General features: G+C 41.9%; 2 protein-coding genes across 5 annotated transcripts in view; one reads left to right on the top strand and one right to left on the bottom strand.

Moving 5' to 3' along the window:
• The first annotated feature begins 527 nt into the window (after positions 1–527).
• Positions 528–11,907, top strand: kif28 (kinesin family member 28). Of its 2 annotated transcripts, XM_088295734.1 has the most exons (27): positions 528–620; positions 943–1,137; positions 2,078–2,128; positions 2,221–2,373; positions 2,920–2,955; positions 3,522–3,641; positions 3,730–3,837; positions 4,007–4,161; positions 4,235–4,346; positions 4,416–4,483; positions 4,960–5,102; positions 5,190–5,311; positions 5,416–5,506; positions 5,994–6,054; positions 6,130–6,253; positions 6,327–6,462; positions 6,564–6,682; positions 6,916–7,023; positions 7,219–7,311; positions 7,408–7,548; positions 7,638–7,708; positions 8,525–8,659; positions 8,756–8,922; positions 9,056–9,150; positions 10,067–10,199; positions 10,260–10,393; positions 10,462–11,907. In XM_088295734.1, the coding sequence occupies exons 1-27, from the start codon at positions 567–569 to the stop codon at positions 10,618–10,620; spliced, it is 3,084 nt and encodes a 1,027-aa protein (XP_088151860.1). In that variant the 5' UTR covers positions 528–566; the 3' UTR covers positions 10,621–11,907. The 2 variants fall into 2 exon arrangements, with proteins under 2 accessions (XP_088151860.1, XP_088151859.1); XM_088295733.1 differs by lacking the exons at positions 528–620; positions 943–1,137; positions 2,078–2,128; positions 2,221–2,373 and having other exon boundaries at positions 2,923–2,955; positions 8,525–8,922; positions 10,260–10,370; positions 10,462–10,608.
• The window catches only part of LOC148337394 (frizzled-3-like), a 23,930-nt gene continuing 13,124 nt past the window's right edge, over positions 11,823–22,628 (bottom strand). Inside the window, exons 3-12 of one of the 3 annotated variants that reach the window (XM_088295737.1) lie at positions 18,795–18,991; positions 18,419–18,721; positions 18,180–18,342; positions 17,214–17,513; positions 16,728–16,979; positions 15,016–15,164; positions 14,794–14,908; positions 13,707–13,870; positions 13,438–13,634; positions 11,823–12,203 (exon numbers count right to left, since the gene is read on the bottom strand). In XM_088295737.1, the coding sequence (XP_088151863.1) occupies positions 13,448–13,634; positions 13,707–13,870; positions 14,794–14,908; positions 15,016–15,164; positions 16,728–16,979; positions 17,214–17,513; positions 18,180–18,342; positions 18,419–18,721; positions 18,795–18,991 (1,830 nt within the window). In that variant the 3' untranslated portion in view covers positions 11,823–12,203; positions 13,438–13,447. Of the gene's footprint in view, positions 12,204–13,166; positions 13,635–13,706; positions 13,871–14,793; positions 14,909–15,015; positions 15,165–16,727; positions 16,980–17,213; positions 17,514–18,179; positions 18,343–18,418; positions 18,722–18,794; positions 18,992–22,628 lie in introns of those variants that run through there. The other 2 variants (XM_088295736.1, XM_088295738.1) reach the window with 2 other exon arrangements.

Raw genomic sequence — 22,628 nt, 5'->3', positions numbered from 1 at the left:
TTCATGGTGGCAGCCAGCATGCGCGGTGAAAGTGAAACGAGATCCAATGATAGGGCGGCACAGTGGACGACTGGTTGGCATGATGGCTCACAGTGCAGAGGTTGTGGGTTCGATTCCGTCTCTGGCCTTCCTGTGTGGAGTTTGCATGTTCTCCCCGTGCCAGCGTGGGTTTTCTCGGGGTACTGCGATTTCCTCCCTCATTCCAAAAAACATGCATGGCAGGTTGATTGAACACTATAAATTGCCCCTAGGTATGTTCATGAGCGCGGAAGGTTGTTTGTCTATGTGTGCCCTGCGATTGGCTGGCAACCACCTGCCCGAAGACAGCTGGGATAGGCTCCAGCACCCCCGCAATCCTAGTGAGGAGAAACGGTACAAATAATGGATGGATGGATCCACTGATGAACTCCACTAGCATAGAAGGAAATACTTAAAAATAACCCTCACGAGTAGCATTGTGCACTGTCTTATTATGCAGCATGTAACAGGACACAAGTGTGTGTGTGTGCGTGTGCGTGTGTGTGTAGTCTGCTCTGTTTCATTCCTCCACTAACAAAGCTTCAGACATGCACGACAGGGACTGTGTCAAAGTGGCCGTCAGAGTCCGACCGTTCAACAAGGTCAGTACACGCGTGTTTTAATTCTCTATAACATTAAGTAGCCTATCCTGTGTGCAGTCGGCTCTTGTTTTGTACAAGTCACATATCCTGGTGCAAGTTGCTGCGTTTTAGACATCATAGGTTGAGTTGGTATCTGAATGCAAAGCAAGAACACAACTGATGGTAATGTGGTAGTTGGAATTTTTTTTTTTCAGTTTTTTTTTTTTTAGTTGAAGTTGTATGCCCCTCATGTAGAATTAATTTAGTTTCCAGTGAGCATCCTTTATCCCTCCACAATTAGGCATTTTTCACACTAGCCTTTCACTGTCTTCCCGGTCAACAGAGGGAGCGGGATGCGGGCAGCCGTTGCATCATTGCCATGGCAGCGAGCTCCATCAGCATCCAGGATCCGCGCGACTCTCAGTGCCGCCGCTCCTTCTGCTTCGACTACGCCTACTGGTCCCACAGCGGCTACGTCGTCCAGGACCGCACTGGCCTCTACCTGCCCGAGGAGGCGGGCGGGCGCTACGCGGACCAGGTAAGCAGTATTCCATACCTAAGAGTAGTGGTGGAAAGTACTTTTCCGTACTTGAGTAGATTTTTCAGGTAACTGTACTTTTTTTTGAGTATTTGTTTTTCTGATTATTTTTTTTTTTTTACCTTTTTTCCTCACGTTTGTACTACTACAACGTTCTCATTTTTGTGCTCTCACAGTTAACAGTAAATGTTAATCAGAGATGAATGTGCGCCTAAAAGTACTTAAGATGTCGGAATAAAAAACTGTTACTTATTTTTTCTTAGCGGACCAGGTTTTTGAGATTTTCTTTTTTTTTGTTGTTATTTTGACCTATCCAAGCTTGCGCAATACGGATTTTACCATGCGTTGTGATTTACAGGTATTACGTTTCACCCCCCCCCCAAAAAAATACAGCATCCATCATTATTTACTTTTTTAAATACATTTATAATATTTGAAATTATTATTATTATTATTATTATTATTTTACCTGTTTAGCATTATTGTGGTGATTACGTTACGTCTTTTGGCAGCCTAAAAAGCACCGTCTGGCATTTAAAAATGATCTTTATAATCTGTATAATCACATACAGATAGTGTATTTCTTCAGTCATCATTAGCTAATGTAGCATTTTTGTACGCCACTTAGCAAAATTAGCAAAGATGTGGGAGCTAACGCTAGCTATACCTAGCTAGCATTTTTCTAGCATTAGCACCATGAAAGTGAATAAAAGAGAGAAAAGTAGATAACTGTTTTGTTATTTTCATTGTGCCAAACTTTCAAAATGGTATTGTACATGAATGACAGTGGGGAAAAAATCGATTTTGTATTTTCTTTTCAGTCTGACTTTTAGCTAAGTTGAATGAGTATAGCAAGTCTTTTCTTTTTTTTCCCCACAATAATCCGTACCTATACTTAAGTACACAGCATGAACGCTTTTATCATTTAATTTCCCCTCAGGAATGTGTGTTCCAGGACCTCGGGGAAGGAATACTGGAGAATGCACTCCAGGTATCAAACATCCCTCTAGGAATCAAGTAGGGTTCTTATTTTTCAAAGAGACAGTAACCACGTAATTCAAGCTGCCGTGTTGACGTGTGTAGGGTTACAATGCCACCCTGCTGGTTTACGGACAGACAGGCTCTGGGAAGAGTTACTCCATGGTGGGCTACAGGCCCAATAAAGGCCTCGTTCCCAAACTGTCTGAGCGACTGTTTGAGGCCATCAAAGAAAACCAGGACACGAGACAATGCCAGGTGAGCAATGTTCCCTCAAATTTGAACAGTCACACAAACTTTCGGAGCAACATCAGACATGAAATGCGGCCAAACCAGTATCACACCTGTCCAAAACCTGAGATCATAAGTTACATGATGTAGTAAACATTCAAACCCCCAAAATTTCAAAATAATGCGGAAAAAAAACATTTAATATAAATGTGTGACAAGTTAAATCAGCCATAATTATTTAACAAATAATTAGCATACAAGTGATTTTAAGCATAACTAATTAAGTGTAATTACAATGTGTATTAATATGGCTCCACATTATCCACTCATAAATAAAAGAAATCATGTCATCTAATAGAACACAAAAAATTCTAGTCACCTGACCTATCAAGCATGTGAAAGTGATGAGTAGTGCGCTTCGTGTAATCTGCAGCGCTACTGAATTTGAAAAGAAAGTGGGAATGGTGTGGTGTCCAGTTTGTAGATTCAACTGGGGTGGACATGGAATGAGTGTAGAAATGTGTGTGCGTGATACACGCCGCTTGTTCTAAATGTCCTCTTATTTACTCACAGGTCTTCTTCAGTATGCTGGAAATCTACAATGAGCAGGTAACATAAGCCGTGATGTTGCCATGGTGACATATTTGTGTTGTCCTATTGATGTGAATGGACGATGTTGGAAGGGTCAAGGTAGTGATGAGTAAATGAAGCTTCAAATCTGCTGCAATCAACCGGTTGTAGTTTTTTTGGACTCCTGTAGATGGCACTCTCCATTCAACATTGGGCTGAAATCACACCATTTTTTAAATCCTTTATACTAGCTTTAAAGCAACAGTGCCATCTACAGGACTACAAAATACAACAGCTGGTTCATTAAGTACATTTGAAGCTTCATTTTCACTTCACTAGATCTAGGCACGAACCTAATTGATTTTTAATGCTATACAACATGAGCTAGCTGAGGTCATGTAATGAACATTTTCCATGTGACTGCAAGTCTTCATTTAGTGAAGCAGCCTAAAGTTGTTTTTTAATATTTTGTTCCATGTAACTGCACACAATGGTAAAAAGTATGTCCAATGTTATTGTAAGTCACCGTGACGTATGACTGAGGTCAAATTAGTGCTGTTTTATCATTGCGTTATTCCGGTATAATAAACTTCACATCTCACCAGGTGGCGGACCTGCTGTCCCGTGGTTCTCGTCCACCTGGGGGTCTCCGTGTTCGAGAGGAGCAGCACAGGGGCTTCTATGTGGAGGGTCTGCGTACAGTTCCTTGTGAAAGTGCAGCACAGGTGGCTGAGACAACCTCACTTCTTCTGGACTACTTAGCCAAAGACAAAAAAATAAATAAAAAGATGTAATTTTCCAAACATCCTGTAGGTGGAGCAGCTGATGGAGCAGGGCACCAGGACCAGAACCACGGCGGCCACACACATGAACGCCAATAGCAGCCGCTCACACATGCTCATTGTGCTTCAGCTCAAACAGGTGACGTCCTTTCACAAAACACTGAATGAATTACAAGATACATAGTTTAAGAATTAACTCGTGTTGATATCAATCTTTTTGATGTTCACTGACAAGTTTAAGGCAGATCACTGAAGCCTCAATTGCCCATTAACAAGCTCTTTGTTGCTGACGTGAACTTCTTGCGAAGATCTTATCCAAAGAGAGCGTCACCAAACAGTCCAACATTAACTTGGTGGACCTGGCAGGAAGCGAGCGTCAGAGATCGGCGTCGTCCGAGGCCGACCGCCTCAAAGAGGGCACGGCCATCAACCTGAGCCTCACCACTCTGGGCAACGTCATCAGGTTAGCACGGCGCCGCTCATTCGGTTCATTTGATCCAAATCTATTTGTAAGACGTTCATCTTTGCACTTGTAGCGCCCTCGCTGACATGGCGGTGGGGAGGAAGGTGGTGCATATTCCCTACAGAGATTCAGTTCTCACGAAGATGCTGCAATCTGCTTTGGGAGGAAACAGCCGCACCGTTATGGTGACACTGACACGCCATCGTGATGTTAATATGACGCATGTGGTGATAAAATACATGTTCATGTTTTAGATTGCCACACTGAGCCCTGCTGACATCTGCTATGAGGAGTCTCTGTCTACACTTCGCTATGCTGAGAGGTACAGCGATAAAACCGGAAAGAATTCTAATTGGGTGCCTTGCTCAAGGGCACCAAAGCCATGGAGACTAAGTTGCACTTGAGAAATTTCCTACGCCATTTCTATTTGTATTTTTAATTATTGTTCACACAATCACTAGGTATATAATCGTAATTAATAATTATTATTAAATAAATACTTAACGTCAATAATAATCAATAATAGTTATCAGATTGTAAAAATACTATTTTTATAGTATTGGACAATTTGAATATGTTAATATGCACTATATTTTTACAGTTAGCTTTGAGAATTGCTCTACGCTTAAAAAAAAAAAAAATAAGCATTGACTTGCTAACCGGTACCTTGTGAATTTATTTTCTTTGTTAAACTCAAAAACGTCATTTAAAATACAACTGCCTTTTATTTTTTAACAATATTCTTTACATTTCTGAGTAGTATGATACCATCGTTCACTTTTCATATTTTTTTTTTAGGGCAAAGCACATCCAGAACCGCCCTGTGGTGAACGAGCGCCCCACTGAGCGTCTGGTCAAAGAACTCAAAGCCGAGAATGCCAGACTGATGCAACGGCTGAGTCGACTGGGCCAGGATGGACGCAGCGCCAATGATGAAACCAGTAAGGAAGATGGCCTGTTGACTAGATGATGACATCATTCCATGAGTGTGTAAATAAGTGTGTGAGCGTGTTTGTGTGCATCCTCAGAGGAGATCCGTCAGCTACTGACACACAATGAGCTTCAGATCAGAACCATTCACACGTTGTGGGAGCAACATCTGCAGGAGGCGCTGAGAGACTGGGAGCAACAGTACGCCAACATCACACAGGTACATGCATACACACATACACAAATATAAAGTGCAATGTCTCCTGTCACATTTCTAAGTAGTGTGCGTGCGCGTGTGTTTGCATGTGTGTGTCCGTGTGTCAGGAAAGGAGAATGATGCAGATGCATCCTTACATCCTGAACATCAACGAGGACGCTCAGCTGTCTGGTGTGGTAAAGCTGTTCATCCAGGAGGGTCAGTAATTTGTTTATTTTGCCACATGACACTCTCAATACGTCTTCACTTTATAAAAAAAAAAAAAAAAAAAAAGGGTTCATATGAACATAGCCAAGAAACAGTGAGGCCATTTTCACCATTCTTTCAGTAAAAATACACGTGAACTGAATATTAAATTTGAATTAGGCCTTTACAGAGTATGGTGACTTGCATTTGTAACCAGACTTATTTTAAGGTTTGAGATACTCGAAGGTGACTTGACAAAATAATCTAAAATCGAGTAAGTAAAAAAAAAAAAAAAAAAAAAGTCCTCCTCAGCAGTAGGTGTCGCTGTACTGTTTTGTCACATCATCTGTGTCTGAATGATCTTTGTTCACATTTTGTAAAATAAAATGTTATATATATATATCAAGCGAATTAGAGGTATCGGTACCCGTTATCGGTCAAAAAGTGACGATTCCTAATGGTATTGGCCCCCTTCCTTTCTAGTTTCATGTCGTTTCAGGTGACTGGGACATTGGCCGCAGTGAAGGCAGCCCTGGATCCATCACCATCAAAGGTTTAGGGTACGAATGATGCTTGCTCGCATTGACGCCGGCTTCAAACACAACAAATGTGTACATGGTGTATTTGTGTGTCAGGATCCAGCAGCGCCATGTTGTGTTGAACAACAAAGAGCGTCGAGTAACGCTAACCCCGCTAAAGGACTCCAAGGTGACCGTCAATGGGAGAGCAGTTTCTCAGATGACTGAGCTGCAGCACCTGGTGGGTGTCACCACTTAGGTTACCAATAATTCTGTCCATGGGATGTCGTGATATTCTTTTCGGGTTCGTTCAGGATCGACTTATTCTCGGCTCCAACTGCACGTATCTTTATATCGGTTTCCCGTCCGAGAGGGCTGCTAACGACTGGACTTGCTACGACTATGACTACTTCCTGTCCGAGCTGGCAGCCGCTGAGGGTATCCACCTGGGTGAGCCAGAGCTCTAAAAATCGAAAGTTGATCAGGATTTCTGATTTTTTTTTTTTTTTTTTTTTTGCAATAAACACTTAACTAAGTCCAGTTATGTTTAGGTGAAAGCAGCACAGATTCCTGTCAGACGGATCCAAGTTTGCTGGCTGTCTTTTATGACTACATCAAATTGATGCCGCTGGTCGCTGAAGCCAACCAGATGAGCCAAGAACTGAATAAGGTAATCTCAGAATGCATCGTGAGGGAGTCCAGGTGTAGATTAAATACAAATGGAAAAGTGAATTTATTTCCGTAGTCTAATTTAAAAGTGACACACATTATAGTAATCGTCAAATAAAAAATATTTTTCAGAAAATTAATTTCTCATTTCGTATTAAATCATTTTAGATTGTTCATTTCACTTTTGCAAATGAACTACTGAAATAAATAAATCAGTATATGTCTGGCCTGCAGGATGTGGAGTTCAAACTGGAGATTAAGAATCTGGTGCTGTCGGACTCAAAAGGACACGACCTGGAGAAAGAGATTGTTTGCCGTGTCACCTCAAAGCACAACAAACAGGTTTCCACATCTACGGATTGACCTGGATGACTGACAACCTATAGAAACCACACCACATTTTTTTTAAGTACATTGCAATTGTTATTCTGATTGTGACAGAAAGATACAAAGGCAATTATGCTACGAGAAAAATGAAATGAATTTATTAATTTTTAGAACGTTTCAAATAAGTCGGTTTGATCCTTTTCTTGTCAGGTATGGATGTGGTCCAAGGGGAAATTTGTGAACCGCAAATTCCTGATGGAAGAAATCTACCAGCAACATTTGGATGAGACCAAAGGCGATCATGTAATTTCAAACATTAATAATGAAAGGTTTTGAACGAAAATGCATTCTTGTGGCACATTTTCACATTTTGCCGTGTGCCTAATAAAATGCTGGCAGACAGGAGAAGGCCTCTCCACCTCTTCCCTGCCCAGAGACAAAGACCCTTTTTGGGATCCCGTCGAGCCGCTGCTCCTGGGCACTGCTCACCTCTGGCTGCAATCGCTGGCCTTCCGTATTCCTGTGGACGAGCAACTGGAAGTACTGCGCGCACACACACACACACACACACTCACACGTCCGCAGCTGTATGGATTTTCATGACACTAATCATAATGTGCATGTGTAAGGTGCTCGGGTCTGAAGGGAGTGAGGAGGCCATTCTGCAAGCAAAGCTGATTCCTTGCACCTCTGATGGATTGTATAGCACACACACAAACACACGTCAAACTACAAATTTGAATCTAACCTATTAGTTTAGAGAGGGATGGGCAAACTACGGCTCGGGGGCCACATGCGACCCGTTAAACGTTTTAATCCGGCCCGCTGAACTTAAAAATTAAATGAATAAACCTTGTTAATGTTTTATTTTCTAAATACTGTGCTTTTTCAAAGACATATACCATATTGTTGTCATGCTTTTGTTCAATTTCATTTCAAATTAAATGCATTTTTTTTCTCTGATGAGGTGAGGTTACCAAAACACTCCGTCCATCTGCTCCTGGTCCGCTCCTCTGTCAAATTTTTGAAGCCATTGTGGCCCTCCAATCAAAAAGTTTGCCCAAAAAAAAGTTTGGCGGGCCGGATTAAAACGTTTAACTGGCCGCATGTGGGCCCCGGGCCGTAGTTTGCACCAGACCTGGTGTAGAGACAGTCAACTCATTTTCCAGCAAGCAGCATTTTGCCATAAGTGATCAATTCTTCCAAAAAGAGGGTTCAATTTTTTTATTTTTTTTTTGTCAAGCCCAGTGGAGACGTTGCTTGCATGAGATCCAATATTTGTAGGACATACATAATTTTCAGACCATTTAAGTTAAAGTAGACCATTTCCTTTGGCACCCCTCATGATCTGTTCAAGTTAGAATTTATTGGTGTGGTTACAATAAAACTAAAGTAAAGTAAAATAGCTCATCGTTTGAAGACCACACACAAATATCTTCATCGCCTCCTCGTACAAAATCCAACAGTCAAGCCAACAAACTCACGCCGTTCAATTTCTGTTTTTCTCACTTTTCAGGCCACTGGGCGAGGACGACATCCTCATCGACCCGTCCGAGCTGCTTGGCCGGCGTCTCGACGTCCAGCTGGTTGTGGAGCAGTGTTTCGGTCTGCGTTGGATCCGGGACGCTCGGAATCGAGGCGTTCAGATTGGGTCGGCTTCATGGATGAGATACTCGAGATGGATGGATAGATGGACGTCGCCAGCGATATATGATGAAGATTCTTTCGTTGTGATTGCATGTGTTAGTTTCCGTCTTTTGGATAGCGGCGATCGTCTTTACACGCCGGCTGCGTGGCACCGCGTCAACCCCGTCCTGCATCACAAAGTGCACTTTGCCTCTCTTCAAGTCTCCCAGCAACTACTCGACTACCTTCAGAGCAGCGCTGTGCTTCTGGAGCTTTGGGGGCTTCAAGGTGTGAGTGAGCTTGAGGAGGCGACTGAGTCATTTAGGAAAAAAGAAATAAGAAAATTGTGCTTTAAATCCATAATTTGTTTTGGGGAGGAAGTTAACCATTTGTATATTGGAGAAAAATGTGTTTCTGACAGAGGGCTGCAGTAACATGGTATCACCTGTGGAGGGCGCTAAAGTGAGCTCAGAGGGCATTTTCATCATCGATCGCAGTGGCGAGGCTAATACTATTGTGAGTTAATTTCTTCATTTGTCTCTGATTATAAATGTTTGTAAAGACTGTGATCCGCTGATTACTGTATTTTTCTTTTTTTTCCCACTCAACGACGTTTTGTGGGAAATCTTCGTTAGAATGCATTTTAGGAATAATAGCGGAATATTACTGGCATTTTATAGTTTCTCAAGTTTCCAACTCATGAGGGTGACAGGTGAGGTGCAGCCCATTTACGTTAACTTTGTGTACAACCTTAATTGGTCACCTTAGTTACTTTACAGATATCTTGATTAGAAAAATAGACAAGTTTACAACTTTAATAGTAACATTCAACAGATACTAACAATGCTGCTTAACATAAAAATGACAACCGGTTTTGTCACTTAATTGGAAGTGCATATTGTTTGTTTTATTTATTCAACTAAAATATAGAAAATTAGACCTGTTTTTTAATTATTATTTTTTTTTAGAATGAATCTTCTGGATTTTATTAAATATAAATAGGCTACTTGTTTTTATTAAAAAAAACAAAAAAAATATTAATCAAAAGCAGTCTTTTTTTTAAACACCACTTACAGTATTTTACTGGTTGTAATGGATACATTTTAAATTTAATTTGCCAAATTTTTTACGCTAGACACTTTGTCGACAGTGTGCAGCAAAGCTTAATATTTTTATCTTTCGCTGACACAAACTCCAAAAAACAGCCACTTCGTTTCCAACTTAAACGCAAATCTCTCTTTCTTTCTTTTACAATGTAAAAACATTATGTGAGTTTAAAGAGTAACATTAACCGGATGGCTTGGAGGGGAAAAATAATGCGTTAACTAAATCATTTTTGAGTAACGCGTTACCGGCATTATTGCCTGTGACCCTAATGAGGACAATTGCAGAAAATGAATGAATGCATCAACTGCACGCATGTAACATGCAGTCTGCAGATTGCGTGGAGCCGGACAGTTCACTGAGCAGACTTCGGAGGGACCTTGAAGAACAGAAAAGAGTCAACAACAACTTGATGAAGGAGAATCAACGTTTAAGAGGACAGCTCAACACGGCCACGAACGGTAACACAATCACAAAAACTTCCAGAAGACCGTTTCCGCAATGTTGCATCTGTCCTGTAGGCGGCGACAATGGGCGGAGTCGCTCGGTTCGGCCCAGTTGCGACGCGGAGTTCGCCCGCTCGCTGAAGCAGTTCTACCACAACATGACCTCGGTCAAGGCTCAGCTCCAAAGTCTGCGCAGACGCAAGCCCAGCGTACGTACGGGCACGCTTCCATGCGGTCACTGAACGCCACTGCTTGTTTTTCGCTGTGTGTTTGGCAGGAGTCATGTGACCTGCGGGGACTCCGCCTCTTCATGGACGAGCACAACGGCCAGCTGAAGGACTTTTCGGAGCAGCTGGAACAAAGTGTGTCCGCCCTCAAACGTGATGTCGCCGCCATCGTCCGACGTAAGCGGGAACGATCGGGTACCTGGTCTTGACTCGCCCAGCGTGCTTTGGAAAATACATAAGTATGGACAAATATGTGTTTTCATTTTTTCATTCATTCAAGTTTTGATGGGGATTTTTTTTAAATCTGATATTCATGAACTGTCCGTCCTCTACATTTGCAAAGTTTTGATTCAAATACAGGATAACAGCGCATGTTATCTTCAAATTGTGTTTTTAATACGTGACTAATATTTTATTTTGGCCAAATTTGAATATTTTTTGGTCATTAAAAAGACAGCGGACAGTTTCATTGTGAATCTGACCTTCTATTAAACAATTTATGGTTTCTACACAAACTACAGTATTGAACTTTCGATGGCACTGTCGCTTTAATTAAAGTACAACTTGGTTTTTCATTTTTCTTATCCGTCTGGATGCTTTTTTTTTTTTTAACTCAAAACCCGATACTTGTATTTTCTATACTCAAAAACAAGGGGGATGTTAACCCTATTTGAAGTAATTAAATAACCCAATTTAAACAAAATTACCAGAGGACAAGACCGCTCCCCAACTAGATAAACTTGTAAATTGTATTCCATTCTAGTAATACATCAAATCTTCTTTTCTTTTTAAATCCTAATCAGTTAACAAAAACAATTTTTCCAGTGATTTTCAACCGTTGAAACCAGAAGATTTTTTTTTTTTTTAATTTCTTTGACTACATTTAATCAATAACAGAGGAGCACAATTTTCACTTTTTCTCTTCTACGTCAGGTTTTTGAGCTATGGTATCCATGTTTTATTAAAAAAAAAAGAGAATAAAAAAATCTATGTAAATAAAACATCATGATCTAGGAGTCACAAGCTTTGAAAACAAAACGAAAAAAAACAAATAGATGGTCTTACTACAGCTAATTAGTGGGATTTTTCCTCGATGGTAAACTGTAGAGAAAAAAAGGTTGACGTGTTGGGAAAAATAATGACTGCAATTTTGATATCAGCATACCAAATTTAGTTTTAGTCAGCATAAAAATTTAAGACAATTTTTTTTTTAGAAAGTTCATAAATGAAAAATGCATTTTCATTTGCCTTAACAATTAGCTGGATTACCTCATTGAGAAGTCTGCAAAATCAAATTTTGACACTTGGTACGTGGGTAACCAAAAATTGGCGTTTTATAAAGTGATGCATAAAAGATGAAAAAAGGTGAGGAGGACACAAATGTAAGTAATAAAGCACAAGGATGAAAATATTAAAGTCCATAAAAAAGTTTATTAGACTGCATGTAAAAGAAGTTAAAGCAGTTGCAAACTGCAAATAAATTAAAAACACAAACAGAACTGAGGCTTTTCATTTACAATATTACGTTAAATTTCTGATCCATTGTGACAAACATTTAATGCCACCACATTTGCACACATCACTTCCATCACAATGACCTCTGGAAAAGAAAGTTTCTGCAACTTCACAGCCTCAGATAAATGTAATCAATCAGTGCTGAGAGAAGAGCTTTTTTTTTTTGTTTGGCCTTTTTTTTTTTTTAATGCAGCTGTCCATGTCCATTATGTTGTGCTGACCAACAACTTTCAGCGACGTCTTATTTCCAAGGTCTGTAAGCACACAGACGCCCGTGCTCGGTCAAATACAAGACAAGTGAGAGTTGGTTTCCAGGCAGGAGAGGCAGAAGGCAAATTTGTCATTGATCAAGATTGAGAGTAGTTCAAAGTGTGTGTATTATGTGAAGGAAAAAGAGGCTTTTGTTAGGAGCACAGAAGGCTGATCACACAGGCGAGGTAGGTTCACATGAACGAAGAGTCATATTTACATCTTGTAGTCAGGCAGAGGAGCAAAAGGAGAGACTTAAATAATTCAAAACATAGTGGTGAAAACTGTTTTCTGCTAAAAAACAATTTGAATATCCAGGTGCATCTCAGTGAATGAGAGTATCAAAGTTTATTTACTTTCAAAGTTAAATTCCAAAAGTAAAAATCGATTATACGCATTGAAAAATACTTTTCAGAAGGCCAATTTGAAACTAATTAATTGGTCTGTTATTTTCACTTTTCTTTGGGTTTTTGTTAGCCGTCCTGTTGGATTGATTGTAAAATGATGACATATTTTCCTCCATAGTAAATCGATAAGTTTCTGAACTGAACGTTTTCACAATATTTTTCATTTGTTGAGACAAAAGTTGTCCCAAACTGATCACCTGATTTTCAGCGAATCAAAATCGGCTGAAAATTATCTGATTTTTAAACATTTATTTTAAAAGATTTTTTTTTTTTGCTTGATTTGAACCACAGCTGACCTACAGCCATATAAAAAGTTATGTTGTTGACATATATTTATCCTAACAAAAAAACTTGACGATAATAGTGACAATTTGGAAGCGTTCATATTTTCCTTTTAACAGAATTATCAGATGAGGACTCCGTATTGGCTCGGACTCGGGCAAAAAAAAAAAAACTAATTTGGGACACCTGTTTTGTTTACTAAGCAGTCAGCCTGTTTGTAGCCACTCCCATTTGACGTTGACGTTAATCAGTCAGCCTGTTCAATACAACTCAATAGTTTAAATCTTGTCTCTCCAACACACACACGCACACAGTCCACAATAGAAAAATAGTTGAAGTAACGCACAAAGAGGTCCACAGGTTCACATTAGGTCCATGTACAGGGATGAAGTTTGACAAACAATCAAGTTTCCAGTCTGGTTGGTGTCTATTTTTTAATGTCATTAAGAAATTAGTGGGCAAGACATTTTGGATTGTTAACAGTCAGAAAGTGTGCGCGCTTGTTTAAAACAAAGTCCAGTCTCAACATGGAACACGCGTTCAACATGTTCTCCTTTGCGCGACTGACACTACCTTGTAGGTGTTAGGCGCTGGTGCCGTCATTGTCGGCGACGCGGCCCTCGCTCGCCATGGATCCGTGCGTGATAAGAGGGGGCGGGGCCTCAGTCACATCCCCCTGGCTGCCATGCGTGGAAAGCGGGTGGTCCAGTCGTGGCGTGCTGCCGTGAAAACTGCGCTGCTCCACGCCTCTGTAGACCACCGCGTCGCTTCTGGGAGACAAGAGAGGAGTGACGGCATTGCTCGCTTTTGAGGCGGCTACGGACGGTTTCTCATTTGCGCACCTGTCATGGCGAGCGCGGCGCAGGCTGCCGTGGTAGCTGGTTTTGCTGTGGACGCTGCTGGCTTTGCTCCTGGTTGAGGCGGGATGCCCTGGGTGGCTCGCGACGGGCTCGTCCAGGTCGTCCAGGACGGCCAGGTGAGTGGAGGAGGCATGAGTGGAAGTACCCTGAAGGAGGACAACAATTTGGAAATATTGTCATTAGTGATTATTATCCCACTGGAGGAATGATGCAATACAGTTGAAGCTAAAGGGGACAATTGAAAAGTGACCTTATTTTCTTGCTTATACAGTGTAGTGTTCATCTACACACTGACAGATTTATTTTTTTTTTTTAAGCTCTGATCCGTTAAATTTGTCAAGTGTAGTTCAGTTTCATTGAACTTTTTACTACAATTTTCCTATAATTGGTGATTTTAGTGAATTCTTGGTTCGGGATGTTTGATATCAATTCTTTTCAGACCGATACCAGAATGAGTATTCCCTCTGAGTACTCACCAATAGTAAGTACTGAATACGGATTCTTCTAATTCATTTGATTTATAAAATTCAATATAACACAATTAGCTTTCTTCCCAACAGATGATTCATTGATGTGTCCAATTGCTACAGAGTCGCGCCAAGGAGGACTTATTCAACTCATTCACTACCAGCCCAGTAAAAAAAAAGAAAAACTTGGACGTCATTTGCCGTCAATGGCAGTAAATGAGTTAATGACATATTTTGGAGGTTGGTATGCGCAGCCTCCACGAGTGCCTGAAACATTAAAATTAAGGCCCGATACCGATACTAGTATTGGTACTCGTCCATTACTACTTTTAGCCCTGCTGTGGTACTTTGTGAGTTGAGGAAATTCATTTTGACAAATGACATCTACATTTTGACATCTACAGGCAATTAAGCCTTTTTTTGGAGAGGGAGGTAGGCATCAATTACTGACACATTTTCGCTATGGTTGGATGGTAATTAGGTTGTTCCAAATTTGGAGTGCTGCCTCGTGTTCAGTTTTGATGACTGTTAGTGATATTTATTTAAAAAATATAATCATACTATTGCAACCACTAAGGAGTATTTCGTCACAAGGAGTCTACCTGAGTGGACGTTCCTCTCGACTTCCTGATGATGGGGGTGTTGGGTTCACGCAAGAGTGACTGGGCCAAGTCGGGTTGCTCTTGCAGCACCTGACGAGATTCATTCACTCCGCTGCTGCATGGGGACATTTTGAGAGGTCATAGAAAAAAAAACAGGTTGGATTGCATAACAACGCAAGCTCACAATTGAAAATGGAGGCGCAAGTAAGCAGGAAGGCTTACTCTTTGCGCCGCCGTCCGTGCAGGAAGCTGGCCCACTCAAAGCAGGTCTTCTTGCTGGCAACCCAGAAAGCAGAGGGGATTCCCACCACCAACATCATCAAGTATTTCATAAGGAGCAAGGCCATGGACGGTCGACTGGTCTGCTCCACCTGAGGCAAAACACACACATGCAAACGGAGGCCAGGCTGACAATTTAGACAAATGTAATACTGCAATGTGGAAAAAAATAAATAAATAAAACATCCGCAGTGACGTTCCCCGCATTCCAATTACTTATTGCGAACAGCGCTTCTTTCGCTTCTTATGCAGCTGCAGCGATAAACACCAGAGGGCAGTAGTTCACAACAGTCGGGTTGCGAAAGTGGCCAACTCATTTGCATGAGATGCAGTATTTGTGTTTTAAAACTTGAGAATTCATGCAAAGGGATTTGTCATCACAAACTTATATGAATGGAGTAATCAAGTAAAAAAATAACAGTAAGTGTGTAAGAAAAATATTTGTCAGCTTTAAGGAAGGTAGAAACTTAGCATGTCAACTTACTGTATTCCTCTTCTGGTGCAAACGAGTTCATTGAGCAATGTTTGTAACCTCAGAAAATTTCACGTCGCTATATGTCAATATGTAAATGATAAAACTTAATGTCTGACTGTGATATTTTTATGTTTTAGCTTTTTAGTACTGTTACATGGATCCAAAACAACAGCTTTGCCGACATCAGCACATTTAATTTATTATTATTATTTTTTTAATATATATATATATATATATATATATATATATATATATATATATATGTACTTTGCCCATTTAAATAAATAAATAAAAAAGGTGCTAAGAGGACCCAACCGAGCTTTCGAAACATTAAGCTCTTGGGCACAGACTCCTGCAGGACATTTGAATAACCCACATTAAATAATTAGCATGTAATTTCTTTGTATGGGTTTAGTCAAACATTTTCCTTTTATATTTACATTTCAATGGGAAAACTGCCTTTTTTTTATTACTCAGTAGGGCACTTAAAAAATGATTCCAAACCAAACGTACAACACTCAGGCACTAACTGACAACACCATGTGAGATGACGATCTAGCGACACACAGCAACTTTGAGATTCCAGCACTACAACAAGAGTAAGTGGGGTCCCTCCCCCACGCATACACACTTGCACCTGCCACCACAGTTTTCCAATTCCCAACTAGGCTGACGCATCACTGTGCTGTAGTCATAAAAATAATGAGCGCTTGCTGAAACTCATCACTGGTAACCAGTGGGCGGAAATGAGGAGAGAGTTTGCCGCCGATGTTTTAAGTCTGCACCGTGCACATTGATTTCGTTTTGAAAGCTAGAGAGTCTAAAAACAGCGCTCTTCATAATGACACAAAGACCTTTTAGAGTTGGGGAAGCAGAGCATGACTGAGCAAGCCCAGAGCAAAGACAGCGAGTGTGTGAGTGGGAGTAGAGGAGGATGACGACGAGGACGAGGAGGAGGAAGAAGAACAAATGTGGGAACCAGAGGATATACTGAGAGACAAGAGTCAAAGAAAACAACAACACACACACACTGTTGCTGTTGTGGACTTTGGTCTTGAGCGCATTCGCTGGGCTAATGATGCATACTGTCCACTCCTCAAATACCTGCTCATTCAGCCGAACACACACACACACCCACCCACACACACACGCACACACACATGCACAAATTGACACCCACCTTGTATGGGCAGGGGATGTGATAGCGGCGGCAGTTCTCCTCCATCCAGGTGGTCTCCCACACGCTACGGTAGGTTTGCTCGTACACGTAGCAGCCGATCACGGTCAGCAAGGGCACGAGGTAGAGCACGGAGAAAACGGCCATTCGGATCATGAACTTGACTAGTTTGGTCTGGTTCTCTTTCTCCAGTGGGATCTCCATGCGCACGCGGTTCAGAGCCACGATGCCCACGAGGAGAAGAGAGACGCCCACCTGGAGAGGGAGACGGCGCGAGGCAGGAGACAAATGACAACCTGCAGCCGGCTAACAGCTGACAAAATAAATAAGTCAAGCGGCCGCCTCTCCACTTGACGATCAATCGTATCGTTGCTTCAGCAACAGTCCTGACTTTTATCATTTCATCCACCCACAAATCTCCAGTCTCCCTCCATCGACACTCACCCACTCTTGCATCGACCCACACATTCATCACCCGACCGTACTCACCGCCACGTTGAGGCATAGCGGGGCCAGAACAAACCACCGCAAGGCGTCTACGTCGTAGAGCCCTATGAAACACACGCCACTGACGCCATCGCCTTCGATTTTGTTCAGGGCCAAAAGGGCGACGGTGAGGGCCCCCGGCAGCCCCCAGGCCACGGCGTGGAAGAGGAGGGCTTTCTTTTCGATGGCTTCGCTGCCCCATTTCGGCACGGCTGCCAGGAACCATGTGATGGTGAGGATGACCCACCACATGCTGCCAGCCATGGTGAAGAAGTAGAGGATCATGAAAAACAAGGTGCACGCCTGCAGGATGGGCGAAGAAAAAAAACATGTTGATCAATCAATCAGTCCAAAAATGTCTTGCGTAAGGCATGGGTAGCTCACAGGCCTGTTCTTAAAGTAGCTCATCAGTGGTGGGACATTGTGATTTCCTTGGAATGTTGTGGAAGTCATCATTTGAAAATGTAGACACTAGAGAATTTTACAAATGGGACTTTTATGGTTTTTGATACGACTGTTTTCGCCTTTACTTAGACTTAACTCTTGCTATTTGATTCGTACCTTGTTACATTAATGTTGATGTTTATTACGAGAAGTCGTCTTAGCGCTCAGTGGCTTCGCACATATGAATCATCAATGAAAAAAAATAAATAATTCAAGCTATTTTGAACAAATGTGTACTTCAGTTTGTATCAAACCGGCAGCCCTTCTCAGTAGCTCTTAGTTCCAAAAAGATTGGTCATCCCTGATTTACAATAATCTCTTTAATATCGCGGTTCGGCCTTTGCGGCCCTTGCTATAAACGCGTAGATTCAAATTTATTTTCAATAGCAAAGTCATTGCGATGCAAAAAATAGACTTAATAGTAGATGTGTTTCCTCACGGCCACAAATGTTCGTCCTGCAACCAGTCTGTACGACATTCCCGACTCCGGGTATGGCTTTCTGAAAATCCCAATCGCATATTCACCTTATTGTGCGATCCCTGCGTGATAGTCGAAGCTTTGAACTGCGTGCGGTTGACTGTGTTGCACGCCACGGTGTCCTCCAACAAGAAGCCCAGGAAGAACACCAGCGACACCATGACATAACACACCGCATAGAAGATGATGGGCCGCTCCGGGTATCGGAACCTGTTGAGGAAAAGAATATTCCGTCAATTATGTCAGATGAGGAGGAACGTGACAGACCCAAAGTGGTGACACCCACCTGGTGACGTCAATAAGAAAGGTAAGGAAAGTGAACAAAGTTGCGGACAGACAGACGATGGAGGTGACCCCGATGAAGTATCGCGTCAAGGTCACTTCCTGTTGGCTGAAGTACATGGAAGGACAGGGAGCGGAGCAGTCTTTCCTGCCCATGAATGAGTAACCCAGTTCTGGTTCTATCTTGAGCTCCCTGGGGCACCAGAAGCCGTAGTCTCTCTGGACGGTCAGGGATGATTGCTCGGTGGGCTCGGAGTCTTTCTGCAGGTCTTCTCGGCGAGGATACGGCTCGTCGCAGTCTGGAAACCTGCAGGCGGGTATGTTGATTTTTTTTTTTTTTTTGGTGATGACATTGTAAAAGTTATTTCTGTCTTAGTAACCTGCTGCACTTCATGTCATCTGGCCAGGTGAGCCCAAATATTTCCATCAGTCTGTGACAGTCGTCCTTGGCCCGCTGGCAGAGGGTGCGGCACGGCAGGGACACCTGTCCGTATACCACGCACACCGGCGCGTAGAGGGCACACAGGAACATCCTCAGGTCAGGGCTGCACACCAGGTTGACCACGGGATGGAAGGGCTGCGGGAGCACACAGACAGGGTGACAGTTTAGAGCTGACATTTGCACCTTGGTGACTGAGTCAACAAAAATAAGTGAGGAAAAAAAAAGAAAATCGAGGTCAGAGTGAACGATGGTGAAATGGTGCGATACCACGACTTAATCATTGTTAAGGTAATCTCGAAAAGATAAAAAAATGTCACATACAGGTTGCAGTGCTTCTACTAAACCACACACTCTGCAACTGAAACGGAAAAAAAAAAAAGGACAGGGCTGAAACGCAACATTTAGAAGCTCATTAAAATGCAGAGGCGCACTCCTATAAGCAAACATCTTTTTGATGCAGCATTGGCAGCCTTTGGGGGAGGTTACCAATTGCTGTGCGTCGAACAAACATAGCAGCCATCCACAGACGAGATTCCATTAATGAGCTTGTGACTGGGGTTCGACTGATATGGATTTTTTGAGATTGCGATATGTGGCAGAACCAGATTGGGATAACCGATTAATTGCAGGATTGATAATGAAAAACAACGTTTTTTCTTTCCCATTAATGGTTACAACAAAGATGTTAATTACAGAGAAAAAAATGGACTGTTTGTCTTTAATATTTCTTTAATTACAACAAAACAGAGGAAAAATCAGCAGATTTTTTTGGGGGGGGCTGACTCGAGGGGTTATGTTTCAATTTCACTATCCTTGTCTCCTGTTGTAATGTGATGAGTTAAAAATAAATAAAATCACAATTCAAATGAAATAAAATCGGCTGAAGGACGAACATTTAGCTAATTAAATTGTCCGGCCAAATAATTGTTCAGGTTCGACTTGGAACTGTTTCCATATGCCTGCAAAATATTTTTTTAACATTACAGTTAACTCTAGGCAACCACATGATAATATATTACCTTTAGAATAATGACGATCAAATTTATGAAATTGTGGCTATTTTTCGACACCTGCTTCAGCAAAATCCCGCCTCTCCCATAACTCGGCATGTGTTTACTCGGTAAGGGCGGTACAGATTTGGCTCCTCACATACTCGGTCGTTTTCTTGGATCTGGCGGAGCTGGTGCTGAGAGAGGAGGAATGAGCAGGAATGCTTTAAGAAGGATGAATGGAGGAAAACACCACTTAGAAGGTGATTTTGCTGAGGAAAAAGCATTTTAATGTTGTTAAAAGCTCTAAAATGTTGATTCATCAGCATGATACGTCTTGAAAAATAATTGCTTAGCATAAATAGCACCGGAACTGTATGGAAAGCAAACGCCGACTCAGTAATTGCCGTCGTATTTTAAACGTGTGACATCGTAACACAGATGCTGACGTTTTCACAGTTGTGGCAAAATCTTGCATTTCGTGCTTCAGTATAAAAAAAACAAAAAAAAACATATGGCAACAAATAAGAGTTATTTTGTTATGGCGGCGATGCGGCAATTTGGCGAGATCTCTGTGGAAAAGACTCAAAATTATTTTGCTGCTGATAAAGTTCAGTGCACTGTGGTTTTGGCCAATTTTCAGCCAGTGCTTTGAATCATATAGAAATATTCAAACATCTTAGAAATGCTAAAGAAAATGAAAAAGAAGATGTAAAGATGGATGATGGAGATTTAAATCGTGCTTTGAGTTTTTTTTCCAGGCCATTTGGGGGCCGTTGAGGTTTTGTGCGTTGAACAGTCACATGACGCAATGAAACATTAAAACAAAACATAATGCCTGCCTGGATACAACACGCCTCTCCGTGTGTGTGTGTGTGTGTGTGTGTGTATATAAAATATATTTGATAAAAACAGTTCACTTTCATTGACTGCCAACAAAAGCGGCTGCACATGCTTACAGGGTACAAGTGCGCTCACGCTAAGACCCATTCATCTGTGATTGTGTACGCCTTTTGTGCGTGTTTGTATGTGCACTCGGGCTTTGTGTGTATGTTTTGATCGTTCTCAATTGCCGTGTTCCAGATCTGCACATGTTCCACCAGTAAATGGGTGCAGCGGTGCGTGATCAGCGTGACATAGTTTTGGACTCATGCACACAACTGCATGCGGGCATGACTGCGCTCATCTTCGCTCAATAATTCACACATTGGCAATCTTTGAGAACGTACAGCATGTGCGGTAGGAACATGCGGCACTTGCGAGACAAACCACAAAGTTGTAGACAATTTCATGCAGGCGGTTGATGATGACATTTTGGGGACAGATCAGTCGCTGCGTTGCGCAACCTTAGCCTATGGGGCATTAAACGAGTAACGACAAATTTGGAATGATTGACATTGGGTAATGATGCAAAGAAATTTGCTGTTTTTTGATGCATGCTTTGGCTTAATGATGAAAAGTGGAGAGATGGTTCCAAAACACCCTCTAGACTGAATTTCAAAAATATTTTCATGCAAGATGACATTTGAGAGATGTAAGGGCTGTATTTTAGACAAATATGGAGAATAATATACCGCTTGCTTAAGTTAAGTACCTCAATTAATTTAGCAAAAACAATGTGGAGACATTCAAAATAGTGAAATTAACTGAACTGTAACCGTCTATTGTTTCTCAGCATCTGATGCAAACTGATTTTTACTGCCATGATCGTGCCTGCCCGTCTCTCGCGTGCACGCCCATGTGGTGCCTCAGGCGACACTTTACGGCGAGTGCATCAGTGTGTCTCACTGGCCAGAGGAAGAGGACCTTTGTTCGTCTCTAGTCGGACTAACTCAAGCAGTGAAAATGTGCGTGACTCCCATTTTGTGTGTCCTCATTCTCCAAAGCACGCGTGTTGTATCACTTCTCGCAACGGAAATTTCAGTGTGTCCCACCAGCCCAGCCGAGAAGTGCGCAAGGCTTGCATGCATGCACAGGTGAAGTGTGTGAAGCATACAGTGGGGTCACCGGGTGGGGTCTGCTCCACTAAAAAGAATTGTCAGACATTCTGATGTAATCTGCTGAGGGAAGGAAGGAGAAAGTGAAATACATAAATCCCGAAAACGTAGCCTGAGGGAGAGGAAATACCAAGTAAGAGATGAAAAAGATGAGGAAGGGGATAGCAAGAAAAGAACCCCATAAATCTATGGCAGCAGCCTCCTTTGATCCAAGCTTCTAACCTTCTCGTTTCTCTTTCTGGCCTGCTCTCTCAATGTGCAGTAACATGACTGAGTTTAAGCTGCAACTCAAACGGGAAGACCTTTTATTTCCTCTCCCCCCTTCCACAACACAACATGTCAATATTTTGGATCAATTTAGCGTTCCAGACTAGAGGTAACAACACGTAAGGTGAAAGATCAGGACATTTGCATATTTATCCAGTTCCAGCTGACGAGATGTCCAACAGTATTTTAGTCCCACTCTACTGGACAATGAGCATTAGTAGCTGGCCATTAAGTCACTGTTCTATTAAATCAAAGAGGTTTAATGGTGTCAGTAGAACAATGAGCTATATGTCACTTCCTAATTGTGTGCTCTGAGCAGGGTACGGTATGCAAGTGAACTGTAGATAAAGCTAAATCAATGAAACAGTAAAATTAAAGTAATAGAATAAAAAAAAACATGATCGTCTGTGTGTGTGTGGGGGGGGGGGTGCACACGTGTGTGTATGGCGTTGTGTGTGTGGGTGGGTGAGGGGCAAGTGTGAGCGCTTAGAATGAGAAGCAGGTTTTTTTTTTTTGACA

The sequence above is a fragment of the Idiotropiscis lumnitzeri genome, chromosome 5 (genome assembly GCF_059441095.1).
Source record: "Idiotropiscis lumnitzeri isolate Australia: NSW breed Sydney's pygmy pipehorse chromosome 5, RoL_Ilum_1.0, whole genome shotgun sequence".
Classification (NCBI taxonomy): Eukaryota; Metazoa; Chordata; class Actinopteri; order Syngnathiformes; family Syngnathidae; genus Idiotropiscis; species Idiotropiscis lumnitzeri.
This window is presented reverse-complemented; position numbering and strand designations above follow the sequence as displayed.

What these genes read in the sequence shown, in the direction of transcription:
- kif28 (XM_088295734.1), top strand. Translation starts at nt 567, where the DNA reads ATGCACGACAGGGACTGTGTCAAAGTGGCCGTCAGAGTCCGACCGTTC. An exon ending in ACACTTCGCTATGCTGAGAG is followed by an intron (nt 4,484 to 4,959) that starts GTACAGCGATAA and finishes TTTTTTTTTTAG; the next exon opens with GGCAAAGCACATCCAGAACC. An exon ending in CAGCGCCAATGATGAAACCA is followed by an intron (nt 5,103 to 5,189) that starts GTAAGGAAGATG and finishes GTGCATCCTCAG; the next exon opens with AGGAGATCCGTCAGCTACTG.